The 21,657-nt window shown below is 36.0% G+C and overlaps 1 protein-coding gene across 2 annotated transcripts in view; it reads left to right on the forward strand.

Annotated features, from left to right (window-relative positions):
• The window catches only part of Fancm (FA complementation group M), a 62,123-nt gene extending 42,175 nt beyond the window's left edge, over window positions 1-19,948 (forward strand). For both annotated transcript variants that reach the window (XM_071672116.1, XM_071672126.1), the window contains 12 exons: window positions 621-839; window positions 2,407-5,429; window positions 7,517-7,662; window positions 8,593-8,716; window positions 10,325-10,423; window positions 10,698-11,060; window positions 11,652-11,981; window positions 12,824-12,986; window positions 13,350-13,562; window positions 16,577-16,674; window positions 17,415-17,509; window positions 19,146-19,948. In XM_071672116.1, coding sequence (XP_071528217.1) covers window positions 621-839; window positions 2,407-5,429; window positions 7,517-7,662; window positions 8,593-8,716; window positions 10,325-10,423; window positions 10,698-11,060; window positions 11,652-11,981; window positions 12,824-12,986; window positions 13,350-13,562; window positions 16,577-16,674; window positions 17,415-17,509; window positions 19,146-19,251 — 4,979 coding nt within the window. In that variant the 3' untranslated portion in view covers window positions 19,252-19,948. The remainder of the gene's footprint in view (window positions 1-620; window positions 840-2,406; window positions 5,430-7,516; window positions 7,663-8,592; window positions 8,717-10,324; window positions 10,424-10,697; window positions 11,061-11,651; window positions 11,982-12,823; window positions 12,987-13,349; window positions 13,563-16,576; window positions 16,675-17,414; window positions 17,510-19,145) is intronic.
• Window positions 19,949-21,657: the final 1,709 nt, after the last annotated feature.

Raw genomic sequence — 21,657 nt, forward strand, 5'->3', positions numbered from 1 at the left:
AAAGCTCCACTTCACCTACACCTGTATTGTAAAACCTTAAGAGGAACTTCAGCATTTTTGTATTTATATTCAGTATTGCATAATTGATTTACTTTGATTTTTTTTTTTCAATTTCTCTCATACAGTTTCATAAGGAATGCTTTCTCTGATGCTGTTTCATAAGGAATGCTAAGGTGTCCAACTTTTCCAGCTATCTGACTTGCCGCATGTCCCATTATAGTTGGATGCTCTGATTTTCATTGTAATTACATATTTGGCATTAATAGGTATGAAAGACCTTGTGGAAGCAAAAGTAGGTTGCTATATAGATAGAAATATGGGCAGAGAAAAAGGAAGAAATGCAGACATGGAAATTCAACAGTAATTTCAACGCAGTGCATCTGAGTAGACCAGCAACCAGCTCTTAAGGTTGCAAGTGAATGTTAGGGAAAAGAATCTCCTCTTTCCTTTTTTGCTCTCTAAATATGCTTTAAGAGGCATTTGAGGCCACCATTTTGCCACTTGGGTAAAACATAGTAATGTATAGTGTGACTGCTTATAACTTGTCTGTAGTTTAGTAGGCAAAAAAATAGGGCCATTTATGATTTGAGGAGTTCAGAAAAATTTGTATTCTCTTACAGATTCAGAGAAGGACTCCATTAGTGTGAGCAACATAGATCTAGGGATTTATCAACCATGGCAAACCATAGCCCAAACCACAAACGTCATATGTCACTCTTCCCGTACATTACATCTAGTTCAGCTTGCAGAATTTATTGGTCTTCAATATCATTTTGATCCAGGTGATGACCCATACGGCTTGGAGATGGCATCTTTTCTGGATATGGCTTACGTTGAAGGTTAGTTTTTAGTGTTTCTTATAGTTAGCAAACTTCATGAACTTTATAGGTATAGAAGATATTTTTTGTATCGTTTGTTACCTGCAGATGGAGCTATTTGGGCTTCAGGAGAGTGCTTTATTATATAAAGATTAAAATATGTACCACTCAACCATTTCAGTTGGGTTCATTTTCCAGCATTACTCCCTCATCAGCTCATTTATTGAAATACGTACCACTCAACCATTTCAGTTGGATTCATTTTCCAGCATTACACCCTCATCAGCTCATTTATAGAGCTCTTAAATCTGTACAGCAATCCACTAATCACTTGACATCATGGGTATGGATGGACCTGCAGGGGGCATGACCAAGCAACTAACCAACATAACACACACATTCACCCCTTTCCTATGTTTTACTATTGACTTTTGCTCTGAATGAGTTGTGGTGTTATCTCCTTGTGACCCTATCTTCTGACATTAGATGTAAAATATGTTTCATTTTTAATTACAGTAATTAATTAGAAGAAAGTGCAGAAAGAAAGAAAGGGAAAGGACAGAAATGAAAGACTATAAGAGATGCAGAATGATGCTTATAGATTAACTCAAATAAGGTGTCAAATCAATGGAATTGCATTACTGGACTACCTACACATGGGTACACCACAGGTGAAAAGTCACCTGTGGCAAAGTTGTATCATCATCAGTGGACAAAAAGAGTACTGAACAGTACAATCTTGTCAAGGAACTTCTTACTCCAAAGGAGTCCATCATTTCCCAGCTATTGGGTGTAGCACCATGAAGTTGCAGGGACCTTGTAAAAGGGTTCAAGGGATTATATAATTACATTAATCAGTGTGAGTTGTAGGAGTGCTAAAAAGAATTGTTGGCCTCAGGAACTAGAATATCATGCATTGTCATGGAAAAAGAGGGAGGGATAATTCCAGTTTAGGACATAGTATCCAGAAGCAAGAGTAAAACAGCTATAAGCAGTGTGAGAATATGAAAAGCTGCCAGAGTGAATAGAAAAATAGTGTCATATTCCCTTTTTTCATATCACTAACTTGGCAGTTTTAGTGGAAGATCTTCTGGTGAACTTTCCTGTATGACTCTCTTTTGATCCTCTTCTCTCTGGAATTTTGGTGAATCTTTTGTTGCGGCCCACATCTCTTTGCTTTCTGAACTTGCTTCCTTTGGTTTTTCTGTGTTCTTGATTGCATAGCTTTCCCTTTAGTTGGTCCATTGCAGTAGTTGCTTTTATCCTGTCACCATTGGTGTACCCCAGGCCTTTGCCTTGTCTGTCACCTACTCTTTTTTCTCCATTAATGATATTTCTCACTTTTAGGCCAATGATTCCACACTGCTTCAACTCAATTTCCCTCACCTCTTCATTCTAATACTTGCTGTTCCTCTCATGCTGTACCTATCTCATTTCTTAATTCAGACTTGAGATAGAGAAAGATTCTTCATGAAAGTGCCATTTCTAGGTATGAGAAATGAATGATTTTACATTCAGTTAAATGCCTGTGTATTAGTTCACCGTTTGTTGTATTATTACTAATAAACAAAATTTTATTTCTCAACAGGTAATGATGTCAAGAAGGCATCATTATTCACTGCTGTAAAACATGATGAATCCAGAGATGCACAACATACACTGACATTACACAAAAGTGTTACAAATAAAATGGGAACTGGAAGAAAGAATTCATGTGCATCGAAAGGAAAGAAAACAAAGAAACCTGTTCAAAGCTCTCTCATCACAAGCATGTTAATTCAAAGGCCTCGTCAGGTAGAAAAGGAAAAATTTGGTAAATGCCAAGACTTAGTGGACTTTGACGTTGGTAATACAGAGATAACTGAGGAAAAATCGATTTCAGAGGATAGTGATGTTGAGGTGATTGAAGACAGTGACCTCAAATGCAGTGTGAATGGGAACACAGACCTTAAATACCATCATCAGGTTGTGGCTAGTCCTCATAAAGGTATTGAAGACACAGTTTCTGATCTTACCAAAAAGACAGAGTTAGGTAATCAGCATGACCTCAATAATGTTAAGAGTCCCTCCAAAGGGGACAGTCAAATTCACAGTCAAATGCTAGAGCTTTTAACATTGCTTCCCACAAGACAGCAGTCCCCACTTCACATCCGCACACCACCAAGTGAAGTTGATTTTTCTTGTGACACACATGAAACTACAGCACCTGCCAGCCCATCAGACATCATATTAGTGGTTAATGACTGGATGGAAAAGAAGGAAAAAGAAACTAAGAGATTCTTTTGTAGATCAAGAGGTAGTGCTTTTGATGATTCAGTTGATACACCAGTCCCAACATACATTAATCACAACTCAGAAACAGATTTGCCAAATCTTTGTGGAATGCAAGAAGGGAACACCTATGAAGTGTCTTCTAAACCCCAAATTAAAGTAGATGCAACACCTGTTCTTGAAAATAAAGTGACCACTGAAGCATGCAAAACTGAAAAGGTTGAGGCTACCAGTAACACTGGGGAGATTCAGCCACAAAATGTCACACCTCAGAAAATGTTTAGCTTTGCTTCGACATCATTAGATGCAGATATTTCACCAATACTGAGTTCTACATATAAAAAGCCTGTACAAACAAACTTAAAGCTTTATTTCTCAACTCCAAAAGTCAATGCCAAGCGTCTTTTCAAAGTAGAAACACCTGACACAACAGCTATTAGACAGTGTTCTCCAGTATCTAGAAAAGTTGAATGTTTCAGCTCTTGTGCAAAATTATGCAGTGATGATATAAAAGAAGTAAAATCGAATTATTTAGAAAGAGGTGAACCTCAAACAATTTCACATCCTTTAGTCAGTCAGAGGAGCAAAGTTCGATCAAAGTTAAGTATGTTTGCTGCCCCTGAAAAATTAGAATTCACGAATGACACGGAACCGACATCAGCTCAACGTTCTAACACATATATAAAATCATATTTAATGGAGACTGACATTACAGACCGAAAAAAGAAAGGAACAGGTATAGTTATTGAAAAATCAGTTATGGAAGAAGATACAGAGGATATTCTTATGAATGGAAAAAGGCATCATAGACTTCAGGACACTGAAAATTTAAAAAAAGGCAGAAACTTGACAGACTTGAGTTTACAAGAAGTTTCAGCAGAAATCAATGCAGCCGAGGATGCAAATAATGAATCTGTGATGAAATACTCTGACAAAAATAATTTCAAGGAGAATTCTGTTGTAATATGTTCTCCACCAAAGCAAAAAAGTAATGTCATTGTTGGAACCAATGAAACTTCTAAGTTGTGCAGTAGTGAAGAGTTTCATCTCACAAACAGGACTGACATGGCAGCTGATCTTAAGACTAAAAGAGGTAGTGCCTCAAATGAAGTAAATAAACCTTTTACACTAGATAGTAGCAAACAATGTTGTGTTAACTTTAGTCTCACTCTCGATGATCATCTCTTTGCCAAGTTAGAAGTAAAGCAACCTCAGGAAGCAGAGATTTCTACACCAGCTCAGCTCTCATTGGGCAGTGTAAAAAATTATGCATCCAACAAGAATCAAAGGTCTTGTACAAGCTCTAATTCTGTCAGTCTTTTAGGTGTAACACAAATCCTTGATCTTGTGGATAAGACAGCTGTTGATGAACATGCTATGGAGGGAAGTGATAAAAACCTCTCATTGTCAAAGAATTGTCTTAATAATACTTTGGTATCGTCAGGGAATTCACCTTATTCACTCTTTTCTAAACTAGGAAAAAGTCACTGCAACTTTGATAAAAATCATACAAATGAAATATTGATCAGCAAAAATGAAACAAACAGTACTGAAAGAGGCACAGAAACAAATAATGCATCACATCTCCCTTGCAAAATTGATGCCACATCCTTAGAAACTTTGAAGGAAATGAAGTATTTTTCAAAACCAAATTTTTCTCTTCTTGATGACATACTTTCTGATGGAGAAAATAGACCTGAGGAAGAAGAGAACCAACAATCCAGTGCAGAGCACAGTGTTCAGTTTGAGTTATTAGGTTCTGATGAGTTTGAACCAATGTCAGAATCACTCCTTGTGAATGTAGAAGTAAATACCAAGATGGAAGGTCATCAAAGAGGACAAATTCCAGAGAAAGAAGAGAAAGGAAATGAAAGTCCAGATCATAGATTAAAAAATGAAGGTCATTCATTCACTGTAAATAAAATTTGTAATGTAGTTTCTCAAAAAAAAGAAAACTTGCAGATAGGAGGACAAGCACAAGATGTAGTAAGTGGAAATTCCTCACTTAGACTGGGGGTTAATAACTCAAGTATTTTACCTTCACCAAAGACACAGGTTTGGAAGAGAGGGAAGAGAAAACTTTGCACTGTAGTGGAATCAGACACTGACCTTAGTACTAATTCTGAAAATGTTGTTTTGAGGAAATCTGCGAACCCCATGAGTGATAAAAGTCATAGCTTTGGGAATAAAGACAGTATGTGCAAAAAGAAAAAGAAACTAGAGGTGGAATTTAACTTAAATGATGATGATGATGATTTTCAATGTGATTCAGCATTATTTTATCAAGAAGTAAAAGAGAAATTAGAAAATAAGTTGAACAAGAAGCCACGCAGATGGAAGGTAAATATTATATGATGTTGATAATTATTTTCAAATTTAGGTTTAGTGTTTGTAGTTACTGAAATTTCTCCAGTTTGCAGAATTTGAAGGACTTATGCTTGCAATTCTCTGTACTGAAAACGGCTAGATTCCAACATAGGAAGTTCAGCTTCCTTTGTGAAGTATCAGCACTTACTACAACTGTCATTCATGGACTAGCCAGACACATAAAATTATGTTGTTTTTAGCTACTCCATGTTTGTGGTGGTGCAAAAACTCAAAAACAGCAAGCAGTCTCTATCAACCATGATTTCTGATTCTTTAGTTCATAATATTTACTAGCTCTGTGCATCATACTTAAATGAGGTCTGCTGTCTTTTTCTTTAGTACAAGATGCTGCTGATCAACCTGATTTTTTACTGGAGCCCACAGACAATGAATCATTAGACACACTTATTTTTTAATGTGGTAGTACAAGTTCTGAGGATGAGTTTTCCATGTCACCAGATAGGCAAGCTTTCTGTAGACTGCAGTTATCAGTGTCAAGATTTACATGTTATGAACGAGGATTAAATTTTTGGCCCTGTATTACCAAGGACTGAGTTTTGTTAAGAAGTTGCACTCTCAATCACTATTAGTGAACATGACTGGTCTGTCATGCAGTCATTCATTGGATCTAGCAAACTGCTTATAAATTTCTTCTCCCTATTGGTTTTGATGAATTTGTCAGGACTTGGGCATCTCCCAAGAGGTGCTGCATGCTAATTGGTCATTTCTTAGTTCAGCCATTCTGCTCAGCTCTACTCATGGTCCACAGCAATCTGTAAGGGTTTGAGATGGCATAGATGGCTGAAGTGATGAAAAGGCAGCAGCATTACATCATGGACAGGGTAGGGGGTTACAGGTTTAACAATTGTAGAAGTTAGTGTTGCAGACTGTGATGTATTCATGGGCTACCTAAGATTGAGCGCACCAGTTCAAATCGTAGTTGTGGCAGTCAACCCAGCTGGTTTTTTCTCCCCTTGGGTTGTTCAGTAAATTGGGTACATGGCTGTGGCAGGGTATATATAAATACTGCGTTAATGAGATGGCCACAATACCTTACATACAGGTTAAGTGGCAGTGGCACTTACATGCAAATACCTAAAGGCATCAGTGATAAAGGAAAATTATTTGTTGTATTTCTTGGACTATCACCAGATGTTTTCTTCATACTTATTGGCCATACCCTGCATTAGTAGTGTAGTGCCAGGAACAGACAAAACAACAGCCTCATTTACTCACATCACCTCTCAAGCTGTCATGTATAATGCACAGAAACCAGAGCCCAACATCCACACCTTCCTCTTGACCTGCCACTTTCTCTTGTACATCCAGTTAATCACACTTCCTTTGTGCAGATACTGTTCATGCACTTCTCTTTTCTCTTTCACAAGCAAATTGATATCCTCATCCCACTACTCGCTATCCTTTGTTATTCATCCACGTCATCTGCTTACCACACATTTCACCCACATGTGAGCACTTCTTCCATGGATACCTACCACTCCTCACTCTTTCCCCTTGTTTCATTTACTATCACTTTACACCAATCTTAACTCACTATTTCTTGATACCTCCATATGCAAGCCTCTTTTACAAGTTCTCTAACTTTTATCCCCTTATTCCTACCCATTATTCCCTCATTTCCTAAAGTAACTACAAACTTCCACACTCACCTCTACCATGAAGCGACTGGACATCCCACTTGCTGTCTTTCTCCTCATATTCACACCCAACATTCTCTCTTGCATGCCTGTCAATCAGTACATAATCTAGTAATGCCCTTTGACCCCCATCCCCCGTCATCCACATATACTTACGGATATACTTTTTTTTTCTAAACTATGTATTTCTAGTCACCAATACTTTTGCAGCACACAACACAAGTTATTCCCCCCTTTTACTCACCATGGATACCCTGTGCTCCCCAGTTATAACCTCACTTCACATTGCTCACTCTTTGAATTAATTGCCCACCATGTGGACTTAATCCCTTACATCATCAAATATATGAATGAATGTATTTGATTGAGTTTTAAATTACCAGCACCTTGAACTCATTTCAGAGGAAGAATCAGTTTATTGAAGAGGAAGCAGAAGTGTCTGAAGATGGTGTCTCAGTATCTAGTGATGAGAGTGATGCTATTAAGGAAGAATATGATTACAGTTTTGTTGATGATTGCTCTCAAAAATCACAAGATGCAGGTGTTGAGTAAGTTTTTTCATTTAAAAGTTCCTGCCAGTATTTAAAAAAATAAAAGATGCAATAAATAAATTTTCAAAGTTTTAGTTTCATTGCAAAGTTTGGATATGAACAGTGTTTTGGGAAAGCTTTTCCTCGAACCATTGTACTTTGAATGCTGCATATGGCATATGCGTAATTTCAAGAATAATTGTCTCTCTACTCCTGTTTTTACCAGACATAAAAATGTCATGATTTAATTAAAGTAGTAAAAGAAATTACCATGTTGAGTAAGTTTTATTTCTGTCTTAAGAAGTAGGAAATTTCCTGATCATATGTTAAGTGTTTTAGGTCATTGCTCTTGGTATTCTTGTTAGAGATGGAACTCTTTTAGCCTCCCTCTATGGGCTGTAGATGGCACACTTCAACTCTTAACAATTGATGTGCTTCCATATCCTACCTCTTTTAATACATATTTCAATTATAGTACCAGTAGTAGCCTACAGAGGTCAGTAACAGATGAAAATGAACTACAGTATTTCCAAGCTTATTTCAAAAAATGTAAAGTACCATTTATACAATAGAGTATTATTATGTTTCATCATATGATCTTGTTATTCACCACCAGCATTATGCCTGTGTAAGAAATGAGTGATACAAACAGAACTTCCACGATAAAGTTCCTTTGTGATCAACTTTGGCAAGGCTGTATCACTGGAAGTACAATCTTGTTGAAGACTTCACTCCAAAGGAGTCTTCATTTCCTTGCTTGTGGTAGCAGCACAGTCTTGAGCTGCAGGAGCCTTCAGAAAGGTCGTAGATAACACCAGGACTCTTTCATAGTAATAGTTCGTGGTGTAATTACTGATGAATATTAGTACAACTAAAAAATAGTGTAAACAATCTTCGTTTTTTGGTATCTCACAGAATACTAAATAAGGATGCATGATCTATTTTCAGCATGAAAGCAGTTTATTTGCAGTCTGTTATCAGTCCTTTCAAGAAGAATCAACTGGATCATCGTCAGTACCGTCCACTACCACACCTATCCAATACTCCTGAAAGCACTGAGGAATTAGATGAGGTGGGTACATAGAAGCTTTGCTTTAGACCATTTCCTTACCCAACATTTCATGCTTCAGGCGTTTCCATTGCCAAGCTGTTCCTACCAATGACAATTTCCTTACTATGTGGTTCCCATTTAAGATCATCACCTTGCTGTCAAGTTTTTGGTTCCCAGTTAGACCACTCCATTGCTCTCAAGTTTTTCATTTAAAATATTTCTCCAGTTCTTAATGTTCACATTATTTTTCTTTCCTTACTGGACATTTTTATTTAGATATTGAAATGTTGTTACCTATTTTAAAAGGTTCAATCTCTGATTTCTTGTTGTTTGTTCATACTGGGGCTCCTTGCCTACCAAAGTTTTACCAAACATTTACCAACCATTGCATGAGTTTCGAGTAACCTTGGTTTCCTATGGCATTACAAAGATTTTATCCTTGTGTTGGGCAAATGTTGCTGGTTGTTGCTTTTTGGGAGAGGCAGGAGTGTCAAAACCAGGCACTGATACTGTTGCGAGGGCAAATGTTGAGGTAGCCTTTTGTGTGCGTATGTAGCCAGCTATTTTGTGGGAATATAGATGTGAAGCATCATGCTAGATATACTGTCATCATAGTATTACATTAGTTTTGTATGTCATTTCTTTGTACTTTTATGGAATAAGTATTTTGTATTTTAAGTATGAATGCTTATTTTTAGCCATGAAGTGTTCATTAATGGTATCAAGGTTTGTATATCAAGGGGTCACTGCCTCTCAACCTCCATTTCCCATATACCCTGTACATTGCCAACCACAGTTTTCCCAACCATGGGGTCTTCCGCTGGTTGTCATGGGACTTTTGGATTTAGATTCATATCCTTGAGTTTCTTTCTCTATACTTGAATCTTCATTTTCATATTTATGACTCCATTATTTATGTCATCATTTGTAATTTTTTTCCACTAATCATGCCATTGTTTCATGTTCTATGAAGTATTATCAAAAACTTAAAAGATATTGAAAAATAGACAAACCAGAAACAATAATATTATGGTCGTATGACAACTTTATAGAACAAGAAAAGGGTGAGTAAGATTATGGATACAAATACATATTATAACTGAGCACAGTGCCTTGGCAAATGAACGAGAGCATTTAATTGAATTAATGATCTTATGTGAAATATTCAATCTAACACAATTCCAACCCAGATTTTCCTTGAAAATTTATTGTGCTTCCTCGATATTGCCTCAGAGAGAAAAGGTTTTTCAGTTTTTAAGACTTACAGTTTTCATTCATATTAAAAATTAGACATGAACTATTGAAAAATGTAAAGGTCTAGGTATATAGAAGACAGGGAAACCCAAAGTGTTTAATAATTGAGTACGAGAACTAGTATCAAAAGTATTTGAATTGTCATGTTGAATTAGACGTCTTTAGGAGGAAGCAAACATAAAAGGATGTCGAGTTTTAGAATCTGAGTCATTTTTCATGTTCAGTCTTTATTGCAATAAGTGATCAGATGCAGTTATCTTCTAAAGTGTTTGTGGGGAATAAAAAGATTTTGTGTGAAATTACTCCACAGTTACCATGTAAATGAGAATTTTTAAATTAGTTGTTTATGTTTGATTACAGTGTGTTTCATTACAGACAGATGAAGACAGCTTTGTGGTAGACAACAACTTTGTGGAATATGACACAGAATACTTAGGAGATACTATGTTGGCTGAAGACCCCATCATGATTCAAGTAATTACCCTTTTATTGTTCTTTTCTTAAGTTTAGAATGGTAATATATGGTACTAATTTATTAGGAAGAGTCAGTTACCACATTATATCAAGAATTATTAATTAAAAGAAACTTAGTACAGGTAAATGATTATTGTTTTTAAAATCTGCTCAATAATTTTTTTTTATGCAGAGTTCCTCAGTTAGTTTTTGTCTTGTAAGAATTTATACATGTATGTTACTAAGCATATTTCTTCAAATTTTTGGTATCTAATGAAAAGTATTTCTAATTCAGGCCCTCCATGATAAGGCCAGTGCAAAGAAGGCGAAGGATAACAAGAAGGGAAGTAAAGGCAAGAGAAAGAGGATAATTATGCTTGACTCCTCCAGTGATGATGAAAGTGTTTATGAAAAGATTAATGATATGGAATTACTGAAACTGAAATCAAATGACGTTTGTAAATCTGATGTTGAGAGTGACAAAGCAAAAGAGAAATCTTTTGGGGCTAATAACCCAAGCATTATAAAAATTGTTGCTCCATCTGATAATGTACAGTTTAGGGATCAGAAGAGAACAAAATTAACAAAAGAAGTAATCCCGAGATTATCCCAAAATGAAGATTATGCAGAAATGTCTGAATCTTTTGAGCTAGAACAAGTAAGTATAATGAGTCTGTAATTCAATCATAGTTGGTAGGAACATTAGAGAAGAGCCTTTGAAAACACTGCGCTAGAGTTCCCCTTTGCCAGTGACCTGTTAGGGGTGGAGTACTAGAGGGTAAGAAATGGCGGTGGAATTCAACAGTGATGGAGACTCTTCTGCCGTAGCCACCCATTAAGTTAGCTCCCAAAGGGAACAGGCATCAGGAATAGAATAAGTACATAAATTTATATGTATGATTCATTCTTAGTCATTTTACATAATTAGCACTTAAGCAAATTTTTCATCAGTTTTAAACTTAAGAATGGAAATATATGGTTTGAAAATAATGGAAAAGTAAGAGTAGCCAGATTGTGTTAAGAAAAGTATGCCAATTTATCAGTTTTCTGTGGGGAAAAACATATGTAAAGATAGAGATTGTAAGATTATATGTTTTATAAATGCATACTTTGTTTCTTCTCAAAGATAATTTTGATTATTTGTATCAGTTTAAGACTGGGTTTTTTTTTATTTTTTATATACTTTGTTTCTTCTCAAAGATAATTTTCATTATTTGTATCAGTTTAAGACTGGTTTTTTTTTATTTAGAGTCTCCATGATAGAGTCACCACCAAGAAGGCAAATGATACCAGGATTGGAAGTCATTACAGAAGAAAGAAAAGTTTCCATGACTTGTCAAGTGAAGAGAGTGTTGTAGAAAACAAAAAAATGAAAAGTAATCCTCCATTATGTGGACTGAAATCAAATGATAGTGTCAAACCTGGTATTCAGAGTATCAAAGAGAAGTCTTTAGAGACCAGTAAGTCAAATGCTCTCTCAGGTAAGGATCACCGAAACACAAATGTAACAAAGGAAGTAATCCCACAATTGTCCACTGCAGAAGACAAGCCAGTATTTTCAGAGGCTTCCAAATCAGAAGTAAGTAAATTCTAGTTTATAATTCAGTCTTGTATTATTACCAGATAACTGAATTTCCTACATACTCATTTTACTTTATCCTGGTGGTAAATAACATAGAAATATTATACCTTTCACACCACAAATAAGTTTAAGTACATGTAATGGCTGTCACATATGGGGGGGGGGGGTTGAGATATTGTGACACTTGGCACGGTCATCTTAGCTGTTTATCCACCCCAAGGGGTTGGTCAATAAAATGGGTATCTGGCTCAGGCTAGGGCATACATATTCATATATAGCTTTAATGAGATGGCCTTGATTAGGGCCTCAGTTGTATGCAGAGGGGAAGCTGTATGTGAAAGAAATAAAGATAAATGTGCACCAAAGTGATATGCTGCAACAGTCTGTCATCCAGTGTCCTTTTTTGAAGTAAGTATCCCAGAGTGAGATTAGGACCCGAGGATTATTCCATTACACCCTAAACTCAATTTGATTGGTCCTTACCTTACCAGACTAAATTTGCAACACATAGGGAAATAGAGTTGAAGAAAAACGAGATAGAGAAATAGGGAAAGAGTACATGGAATGCTGTATGTAAATGAGGGCTGTAAGGACAGTGATAAGTGGAAACTTTTTTACCATGGCCACCTTCTTGATGGGAGTTCCAGATGTAATAGGTGTCAGAGTTAAAGATAGAATGGACTTACTTGGAATTTTCTTTTAGATGACAAACATAACTCTTCTAGGATCCTTAATGTTTATTGCAAGCTGAATTACAGTATTTTGTTGGTTTGTTTGGGTGGGGTTTCATTGTCTTTATTTAATGAATAGTGGATTATCTAATGATTACTTTTCACCAGGTGACTACAGTGATTTTAGTGGACTCTTTTGAGATAGCTGGTAGAGGAAATATTGTGTCCAAGCTGAGAAATCACTATGGTGTCTGCACATCTGTCGTCCAAGTGGCACATGCACATTATGCTGTTTCAACACGAATGGCTGTGTCTCGGCTACTGCATTCTGGTAATTTACATCCTTCCTACAATAAGAAAACAGTCTAAGTCTTTTCATATCCTACCATATATTCAATGATTCTTGTTCAGGCTTTTAGGAATTTTTCTCGCGAGCTAAAGGAACATGATCATTGAGAGTCAATGTTATTCTTGTATTTGGATTAGCTTTTGGGTCTTTACAAATGGTAACACTGAGTATTCCACGGTTATTTATCATGTGATCATAATTAAAAGCTTTCCACAGTGTAGCACCATAATCATGGCTAAGAGCAGTGAAAGGATTTTGGTTTCTTTTGTATTTTATGATATATTTAAGAGTTTTTCCTTTACATGAGGGAGATGCATTGTTTTGTTTATGTTTTTCATTTTATAGTATTTAGCAGCAGTCAACAGAGAACAAAGCTGGTACAGCGAGTACAAGGAATGCTGGACTTGTATGATCGACCTGTGATAATAGTGGAGATGGATCACATTAGAATGGGAGAATCTCCATGTACAAGAAAAACTCGCTCCCGTTACTTAGACACAATTACATGTGCATGTACTCAAGTCACACAGCTGAAGGTCCTCTACTCTGGAGGTCAGGGTGAGTGTATTTTGTGTTTTAGCAAAATGGTTCATCATTAGGACTTAGTTATATCCCACACTCAGATTTGGCTGTCACATACCTATCTACCTATGAGTACCTATGACAAGATTTTGCCAGAATGGCAGAGCTAGCACCTAACACTCTGCATATCTAGCTTATTAAATTACAATGCTCCTTTTCTATTTGCAGTGCATCAGGAATTGACATAAACCAAAAGTCCAGTCTTTTTTGTAAATTCTTCAATGGTCATTCCATGCATGTGTCAAATTTCTTTAGGTATGGCATTTAATATTCTACATCTTTTTGGGGCATTCATAAATTTTCTCCTGATACCCTTTTGATGTGTGCCTCAGCTGCCCCTGCCATCTCACGAAAAGAAAAAATGAATAAATAACCACTATAGCATTTTGCTTCTGATACGAACATTAAAAAATTTTAATTGTTATTTTTTTGTCTCATGTTGGGAAGTTCAAAGTATCACCCCTTTCATTATTTGACCACATAGCACTCTCTTGTGAAGGTGCTTCTTGAGCTCAAGCTTTTCAGTTATTGTAACTCCCAGGTCTGGTATTTTCTTTATTCTTTACTTCTAACCCTGTAGGCGTATGTATGAGATGCATACATATTGTTTATTGAAGCATATACCTTTTCCTGCAGTACACCAGAAATTACATTTTGAAACATTTCCATCTGCCACTTACACAGAATTTTTTGTTAGTTTAAAATTCCATGATCCTTTCTCCTGTTTTTCCTCTTGTTCTTTGTCTTCTTTTTTTTTTTTTTTTTTTGTAAAAGCGCTCCATAATTTAGTTTTTAAATTCTTTTGCAAAATCCAGATAAATGGTATCCACACTTTACTTACATTAGGGTTTCATATATGTAGTTATAGGGAACTACCAGTTGCATTTGATTAGTTTTACTTAGTAAAAATCCCTACTGGCCTTCAAAACGTGCTTCTTTATCACCCTTTTGTATATTTTAATTATATCTAATGCTAGGCTAACTGGTTAGTATTGCTTAGGTAATAATTGAAAGTCCCCTTTGTGTCCCAGAGACATGTATGCCATTGTGTGCATACTTGCTGAATTGAATTAGTTTGTGCTATATTTCAGTACGATAGTAAAGGGTCCCCCCCCCCCTTTTTTTTTTAGAAATGTATCAAATTCCACCAGATCCTAAACCAGATTCTTTCACTGGTTTAGTCATTTTAATTTATGTCCTTCATCTAGTAGATTTATGTGTCAAATATCTCATCATCTATATGGTTTCTCATGTTTGTGCTTTTTTTTTTTTCCTTTGTGCATTTGCCTTTTCCCATTTTATGAGTATCAGGAACAGACAAAGAAATGGCCTCATTTCCTCACATCCACTCTCCAGCTGTCATATGTCGTGTATCAAAAAAAGTCCCCCATTCATAACCAGGCCCAACTAAAACTACTCCCCTTTTCCAAATCATTACTGAGCTTTTAAGCTTTTTTTTTTTTACTTTGACCTTGGTAAACTGACATGCGGGTGACTAATGGTTAGGGACTGCATTGAGTTTCTTAATTGGTTGACTTGAGTCAGTTTATGATTTGTGGATATCAAGTAGATAGTCCTTTAAGATGATTACTCTGTTAGATATTTTGACTTGATTTTGAAAGGGACTTAATGTCCATGACTCATTATAAATAGATCATAGATGTGCATTAGAGAGAGGGAAGTCTGCCATACTTCAGAGCTTTTGTTATGCTTTTCCAGGAAAGGATTGGTAATGACATAATTGATAAATGAACCTCATTTAATTTGAAAATACAAATGTTTACAAGTTTCTTTATTAAAGTTCCAGAACTTTCATATTGGTCTCTACTATCTATCTATCTATCTATCTATATATATATATATATATATATATATATATATATATATATATCTGATGCCCATTCCTCCTGGGAACTCCTTCATTAGGGTAGCCATGGCAAAAGAGTTTACACAACTGTTGAACTCCAGTGTCGCATCTTAGCTTTTAATGCCTCACGTGTAAGAGGCCACTGGCAAAGGGCATCTCTTGCACAGTGCTTCCAGAGGCTCCTACTTAATTTTCCTACTGACTACTTGTACCTAATGATCCTGCCTAATTTTCCATCCTACTGCTTCTACCTGATGTTCCTGCTTGATATTTCTGCTTACGACTTCTACCAAATGTTCATGACTAATGTTTCTTCCTACTTCTTCAATCCAATTGTATGTTTGTGAACAGAATGCCAGCAGTCCACATGTGAGTGAGGCAGAAAGAAAAGACAAATATCGGGGTCAGAGGAGTGCAACTTGAAAGCCGTACAAGTGCTGGCTCACTATTCAGTTGTCTCTAACCCACCTGATACTTAGGTGGATGGTACTAGTAATATAACTCCCAGGTCAGTGGCTGCCTGCCAACTACTGCTTACTGATTGTTCTTTACATATATGATACATAATCATCTTTTATTTCAAGAATAAGAATTGGAACAATGTGGTATATTGGGGTCGACATGCTGTAAGTGAACTGACCCAGGGTATGTGAAACGGCTGGGGTAAACTATGGAAAGTTCTGTGGGGACTGGTTGTGGATAGGGAACTGTGGTTTTGGTGCAGTATACATGACAGCGTAAGAATGGATATGAGTGGTTGTGGCCTTTCCTCTTCTATTCCTGGTGTTATCTCCCTAATGCAGAAAATGGTAGTCAGGATGAAAGAAAGAATGTTTAGGTGTCAGTTTCTTTATTAAAGATCCAGAACTTATCTAATAAATTACAGGTTAATTAATCGGTTATGATGCACCTGTATCCTTTAGAACTTCAACTTTTTTCAACACTTTGGGTTTTTACTTAATCAAGCATTTATGATACAAAACCATTATATCCTTTACTCAAACATTAAAAAAAAAAAAAAATAGTTTTCATGAAAGTTATGGCTTTACTTACTGCATATTAAGAAAGGCCAATTGCAACATATTTGGCTTAGAAGCAGAGTAAGACAAAAATTATTTCACAGAGGAGACGACCTTCTTGTTGTGGCAGTTAGCAGAGCAAGAAAAAGCCAAGGGATATAGGATTCCTGTGCTTCCAGAACACATTACTGAGGTGCAACAGGTAAGTCACTAGTTTTCTTTCTCTCACACCATAAAAGTATTTTGTATGTTGATTAATTTTCTTCAAGGTTATTTATCTTTAACCTTTGTAATGGTACTATATGTACCATCCAATTTCACTGAAAATTAGTGTTAATAGAAACCCATTCAGAAAAGTTATACTTTAGTTAGCAAAATATTAAAGCAAATATATTCAAAGGAAAACAAAACAAAAAAAAATAAACCTACATGTATATGATACATCAGCATGTAAGGATAATTTCTATTTGAATTACATATAATGTATACTTCAAAGGCATGACCACTAGAGCAGCTGTGTAAAATTTTGGATAACACCCAAATTCCACTGAAAACAGTTGTATGAAGTTTTTAAGTTCAAAAGATAATTAAATATAAGGTTTTCTGAAAAGATTTGCCAGTTAGTAAGGATTTCCTGAATGTTTAAGGATTTAAAAACTACTATAGTCAACATCACAGTATTTGGACACCTATTACCTGGAAAGTCATTACAAATTTTATTCATGAAAAGTCCCATTTAGAGAAAGTATGCTCATTACCTAAACATGAAAGTTTGCAAACTCGCTGTCTGTTATTGTCTTTGATTTAGTTTAGTTGACACCAGTCAATTTAGTGTACAACTTACTTTGCAACTAACATACAAGACATTTTGCAAATAGAGGAAGTTCGGTTAAAATAAATTTTTTGTGTGTCAAGGGAGCTGAAAAAGATTTTTCTTCTTAGGTGGTGAATTTCTATCGATCACTACCCCGTATCAACTATGCTACAGCTGTCTGCTTGGCTCATAACTTCAGAACAGTTAAAGAAATGGTTAACAGGTAAGAGCAGTAATCATCATTGTATACATAATATTACTACACTTGTGATACAATCCCAGGAAACCTTTCACAAAGGGAGTCCTGGGCACATAACCCCAAGGCCCCCATTCAGGGGCTTGTGCAGCCCAAGGCAGCATTACACTCAGTGAAAAGGGCGGGATGGACTCCTTTGATATTAGATGTTCTTTGACGTCTCATTCCAAAGGAGTCTTTGCTTCCCTATTACTGGAAGTAGTGCAGCCTTGGGATACAATTACCTTTAGAGAAGTGATGGGCAACACCATGTCTTTCACAGAATTTGGTTCTAGGGTAGTCATTAATTATATATTTATTTTTAATACTTGATCACTGTCTCTCGTTTTAGAAAGGTAACACAATGAACAGGTGAAAAAAAGGCTGTATATGCTTGCATCAGTTCTCCAATTGTCATGTGCAGCTCCCTTTCCACATCCATTCCAGTTCATTCTGTCTTGTGCTTGCCTTTCACACACACACACACACCCTGACATGTTCAGGCCCCCATTCACAAAATCATTATCACTCCATCTTTAAACCTGGCAGTTGGAGGTTTGTATGATATATATACAGGGCGTAGCGATGCTGTTTCCTGTGGGATGGGGGTAGCACTGGGAATGCATGCAAGGCAAGCAAGTATGAATATGTGTATATGTTGATAGGTATATGTGCATGTATGGGCCATTCTTTGTCTATTTCCTGGCGCTACCTCACTGACGCGGGAAGTAGAAGCTAAGTGATAAAATAAAAGTTTTCCAAAAGAAGGATCAGAGAAGGGGACCAAGTGAGGATATTCCCTCAAAGGCTCAGTTCTCTGTTTTTAATGCTACATTGCTAATGCCGAAAATGACGAATATTATGAAACAAAACAATATATATATATATATATATATATATATATATACATATATATATATTTTATATATATGTATGAATATATATATATACATATATATATATTTTATGGAGAATCAGCCACCAGCGTTGTATCATCAGCGAACAACAACTGACTCACTTCCCAAGCTCTCTAATCCACAACAGACTGCATACTTGCCCCTCTTTCCAAAACTCTTGCATTCACCTCCCTAACAACCCCATCCATAAACAAATTAAACATCCATGGAGACATCACACATCCCTGCCACAAACCAACATTCACTGAAAACCAATCACTTTCCTCTCTTCCTACACGTACACATGCCTTACATCCTCGATAAAAACTTTTCACTGCTTCTAACAACTTGCCTCCCACACCATATATTCTTAATACCTTCCGCAGAGCATCTCTATCAACTCTATCATATGCCTTCTCCAGATCCATAAATGCTACATACAAATCCATTTGCTTTTCTATTTCTCACATACATTCTTCAAAACAAACACCTGATCCACACATCCTCTACCACTTCTGAAACCACACTGCTCTTCCCCAATCTGATGCTCTGTACATCCCTTGAAGAAGTTCCCAAAGTTAATTGGCATCAAAGATATAGCTAGAGATATATAGATAGTATTGAGTAAAAGAGGCTGAAAGAATATGGACTTTGAATAAGAGATAGAAATTCAGCTTCAGTTTTATGTTCTTCACATACTAATAGAATATTTCATCGGTTTTTAACAGCTCTGTGGGAGTCATCCAAGAAAAGGGTTGCATTTCTGTCCACCGTGCAACAGCGATCAAGCAGTACTTAAGCCGAGTTTTTAAGCCAGACATGCTACCTCCATAGTAATGACCGAGTTTCACATTTAGTTATTAAAGTTTATTCACAGAGGTGTTTTTCCAACCACTATTGACTTTGGTTCTTTATTTTACCTTTTTTTCAATGTGTTGCAGTGAATACTGTAATTTTCTAGGAAAGGTACTATTAGATATATTAACTATGTATTATCGTATAGGTTTTTATTTTCTGAACTAATTCCTATCCTTTATAACTTAATTTGTCAGTGATCTTTGTGGTACAGGAGGAAAGTACATCCTTTTAAGCATAATATTAAATTAAATGTGATATTAAATATGTTATTTGCAGGCACACTTCCATGATATTACCCCATTTGATTTTAGTGATGTACTGATAAATCCTACAGCAAGAACTGCAGAATCTTTTTGTATTTCAGATATGATTTTGAAAAAACTAATAAATATTTTCCATCACAGTTTGAAGTTCTTTTTAAATAATAACAAGGACTTTGAAGTTGGAGTTGATATTTTAATCAGATTTGTTGATATTCCCATAAACTGCTTGCACTCAGTGTCTTACAATTTGTTGTAGATGTTAAAGATGTGATAGTTACGTTATGTAAGCTCTTTTTCATAAAATATATTTTGATATATTGTCATATATATTTATATATATTTTATATAAATAAATTTTTTTTTTTACAGTTTATGAGTATTATTTGCCATAATTGTCCTAAATTTTAATATATCATCTTTGGATTGATACAGAACAACATTGAGAAGCAAATTAGGCACTTTTAATGTCATGACACAGAGGCCATAAAGGAAGAACTTTTAAAACCTTCAAACTCATAGGGGACCATGCTTGTACTGCTCTAAGAAACTTGTGCATATCATTGGAAAATAGAATGGATGAACTGAATGTTGAGGTATTATGATAACAAATAACAAGGAGTGAAAAATACTCTGATAAAACTGATATAATGACAAAAGGGAACCTATATCCACAGCAAAACAGTCTCCATATCTTTTGCACTTCAGTGCCACTTCTTAGCCTTTAGGGCCTCAACCTTAACAGCCCACTGGGAGAGGGCAACTCTAGTGGTGTTAACAGAGGCTCCTAACTAATGTTCCTACCTACTTCTTATCCCTAATGTTCCTACCTACTACTACCTAATGCTCCTGTCTAACATTCCTATCTAATAATTTTATCCAATGTTTCTACCATTTTGCTAAACAAAACAAAAAATGCAGGGCTAAAGCATGGCACTCGCTGCAGGAAACTAGTTACAAAGAATGCATTGTGTGAGTTAAGTGCTGTCAAGTGTTATGTGTGACAAGGGATTGTAAGTTTGTGGACAGAATGCCAGCAGTCCATGTGTGGGTGAGGCAGATAGGAAAGACAGCTACCTGTGTCAAAGGAGTGCAACTTTACAATGTCTTAAGTACTGGCTCCCTACACAGCCATCACTAACCCTCCCAATACCCAGGCAGATAGTACCAGTAATGTACCACCCCTGGTCAGTGGCTGCCTACTAACTATAACTTACATTTAACTCGCTATGATTCTGGACTTTCACCTATCTCCATACTTCAGACTCGAACCAAGCTCCACTGTTTTAGTTTTGATCAGTCAAGCCCATAGGCCTACATACCTACATTCCTTTACCTGGCTTGCCAGTCAGACATACTGCCTCTAGTAATAATTGATTTTCACATTTGGTAAATTGGGTTTATTCACTGGGATGTATAAGCAACCAATAAATGACTGGTATTTTTCCTTACTTTTTACCCTGTTGCAGTGAACACTATAATTTTTTTTGGAGGGGTAACACTAGATCTATTATCTCGATATCATCCAATTCTTTTTGTATTTTCTGAGCTAATTCCTGTCTTTATAACCCTTGTGGCACACCACATCCTATATTTTAAACCTAACATTAAATATGTTATCCACAGACACTTCTGTATGATCTTGACTCGTCTTTTTTTCATCTACTAGTATGTCCCACACCAAGAATTTCAGAATGTTTCTGCATGTTTCAAATATGATTTTGAAAACAGTAGGTGAAGCACTCTTCCTGATCCTCATCTCTAGACACCAATGGAGCTAAACTCATTCTGCCCACTTTAGAACCATGTGCATCTCAAGACTTGAAGGGCCTACAGGTGATATGACCAATAATGGTGCAGAATCAAAGTCCTGCCATAGTTTGGAATTTCCACTGTCATTCAAAAATGAATTATCAAGACTGTATCAAAAACCAAACAAGAATTAAGGTGTATCTCAAGCATTTATCCCCGAGTACATTTATATCACCATAAATAATAATAAACAATGAGCTGTCATTCAATACGTCCATAAAACACTGAGGTGGAGACTATTTTGTGTTTTGTTACTTAAAATAATCCCTCAGTCAGATCATTCATACCTTTTCCAAGAATTAATGCAGCA

Source organism: Panulirus ornatus, chromosome 2, assembly GCF_036320965.1.
Source record: "Panulirus ornatus isolate Po-2019 chromosome 2, ASM3632096v1, whole genome shotgun sequence".
NCBI classification, from domain to species: domain Eukaryota; kingdom Metazoa; phylum Arthropoda; class Malacostraca; order Decapoda; family Palinuridae; genus Panulirus; species Panulirus ornatus.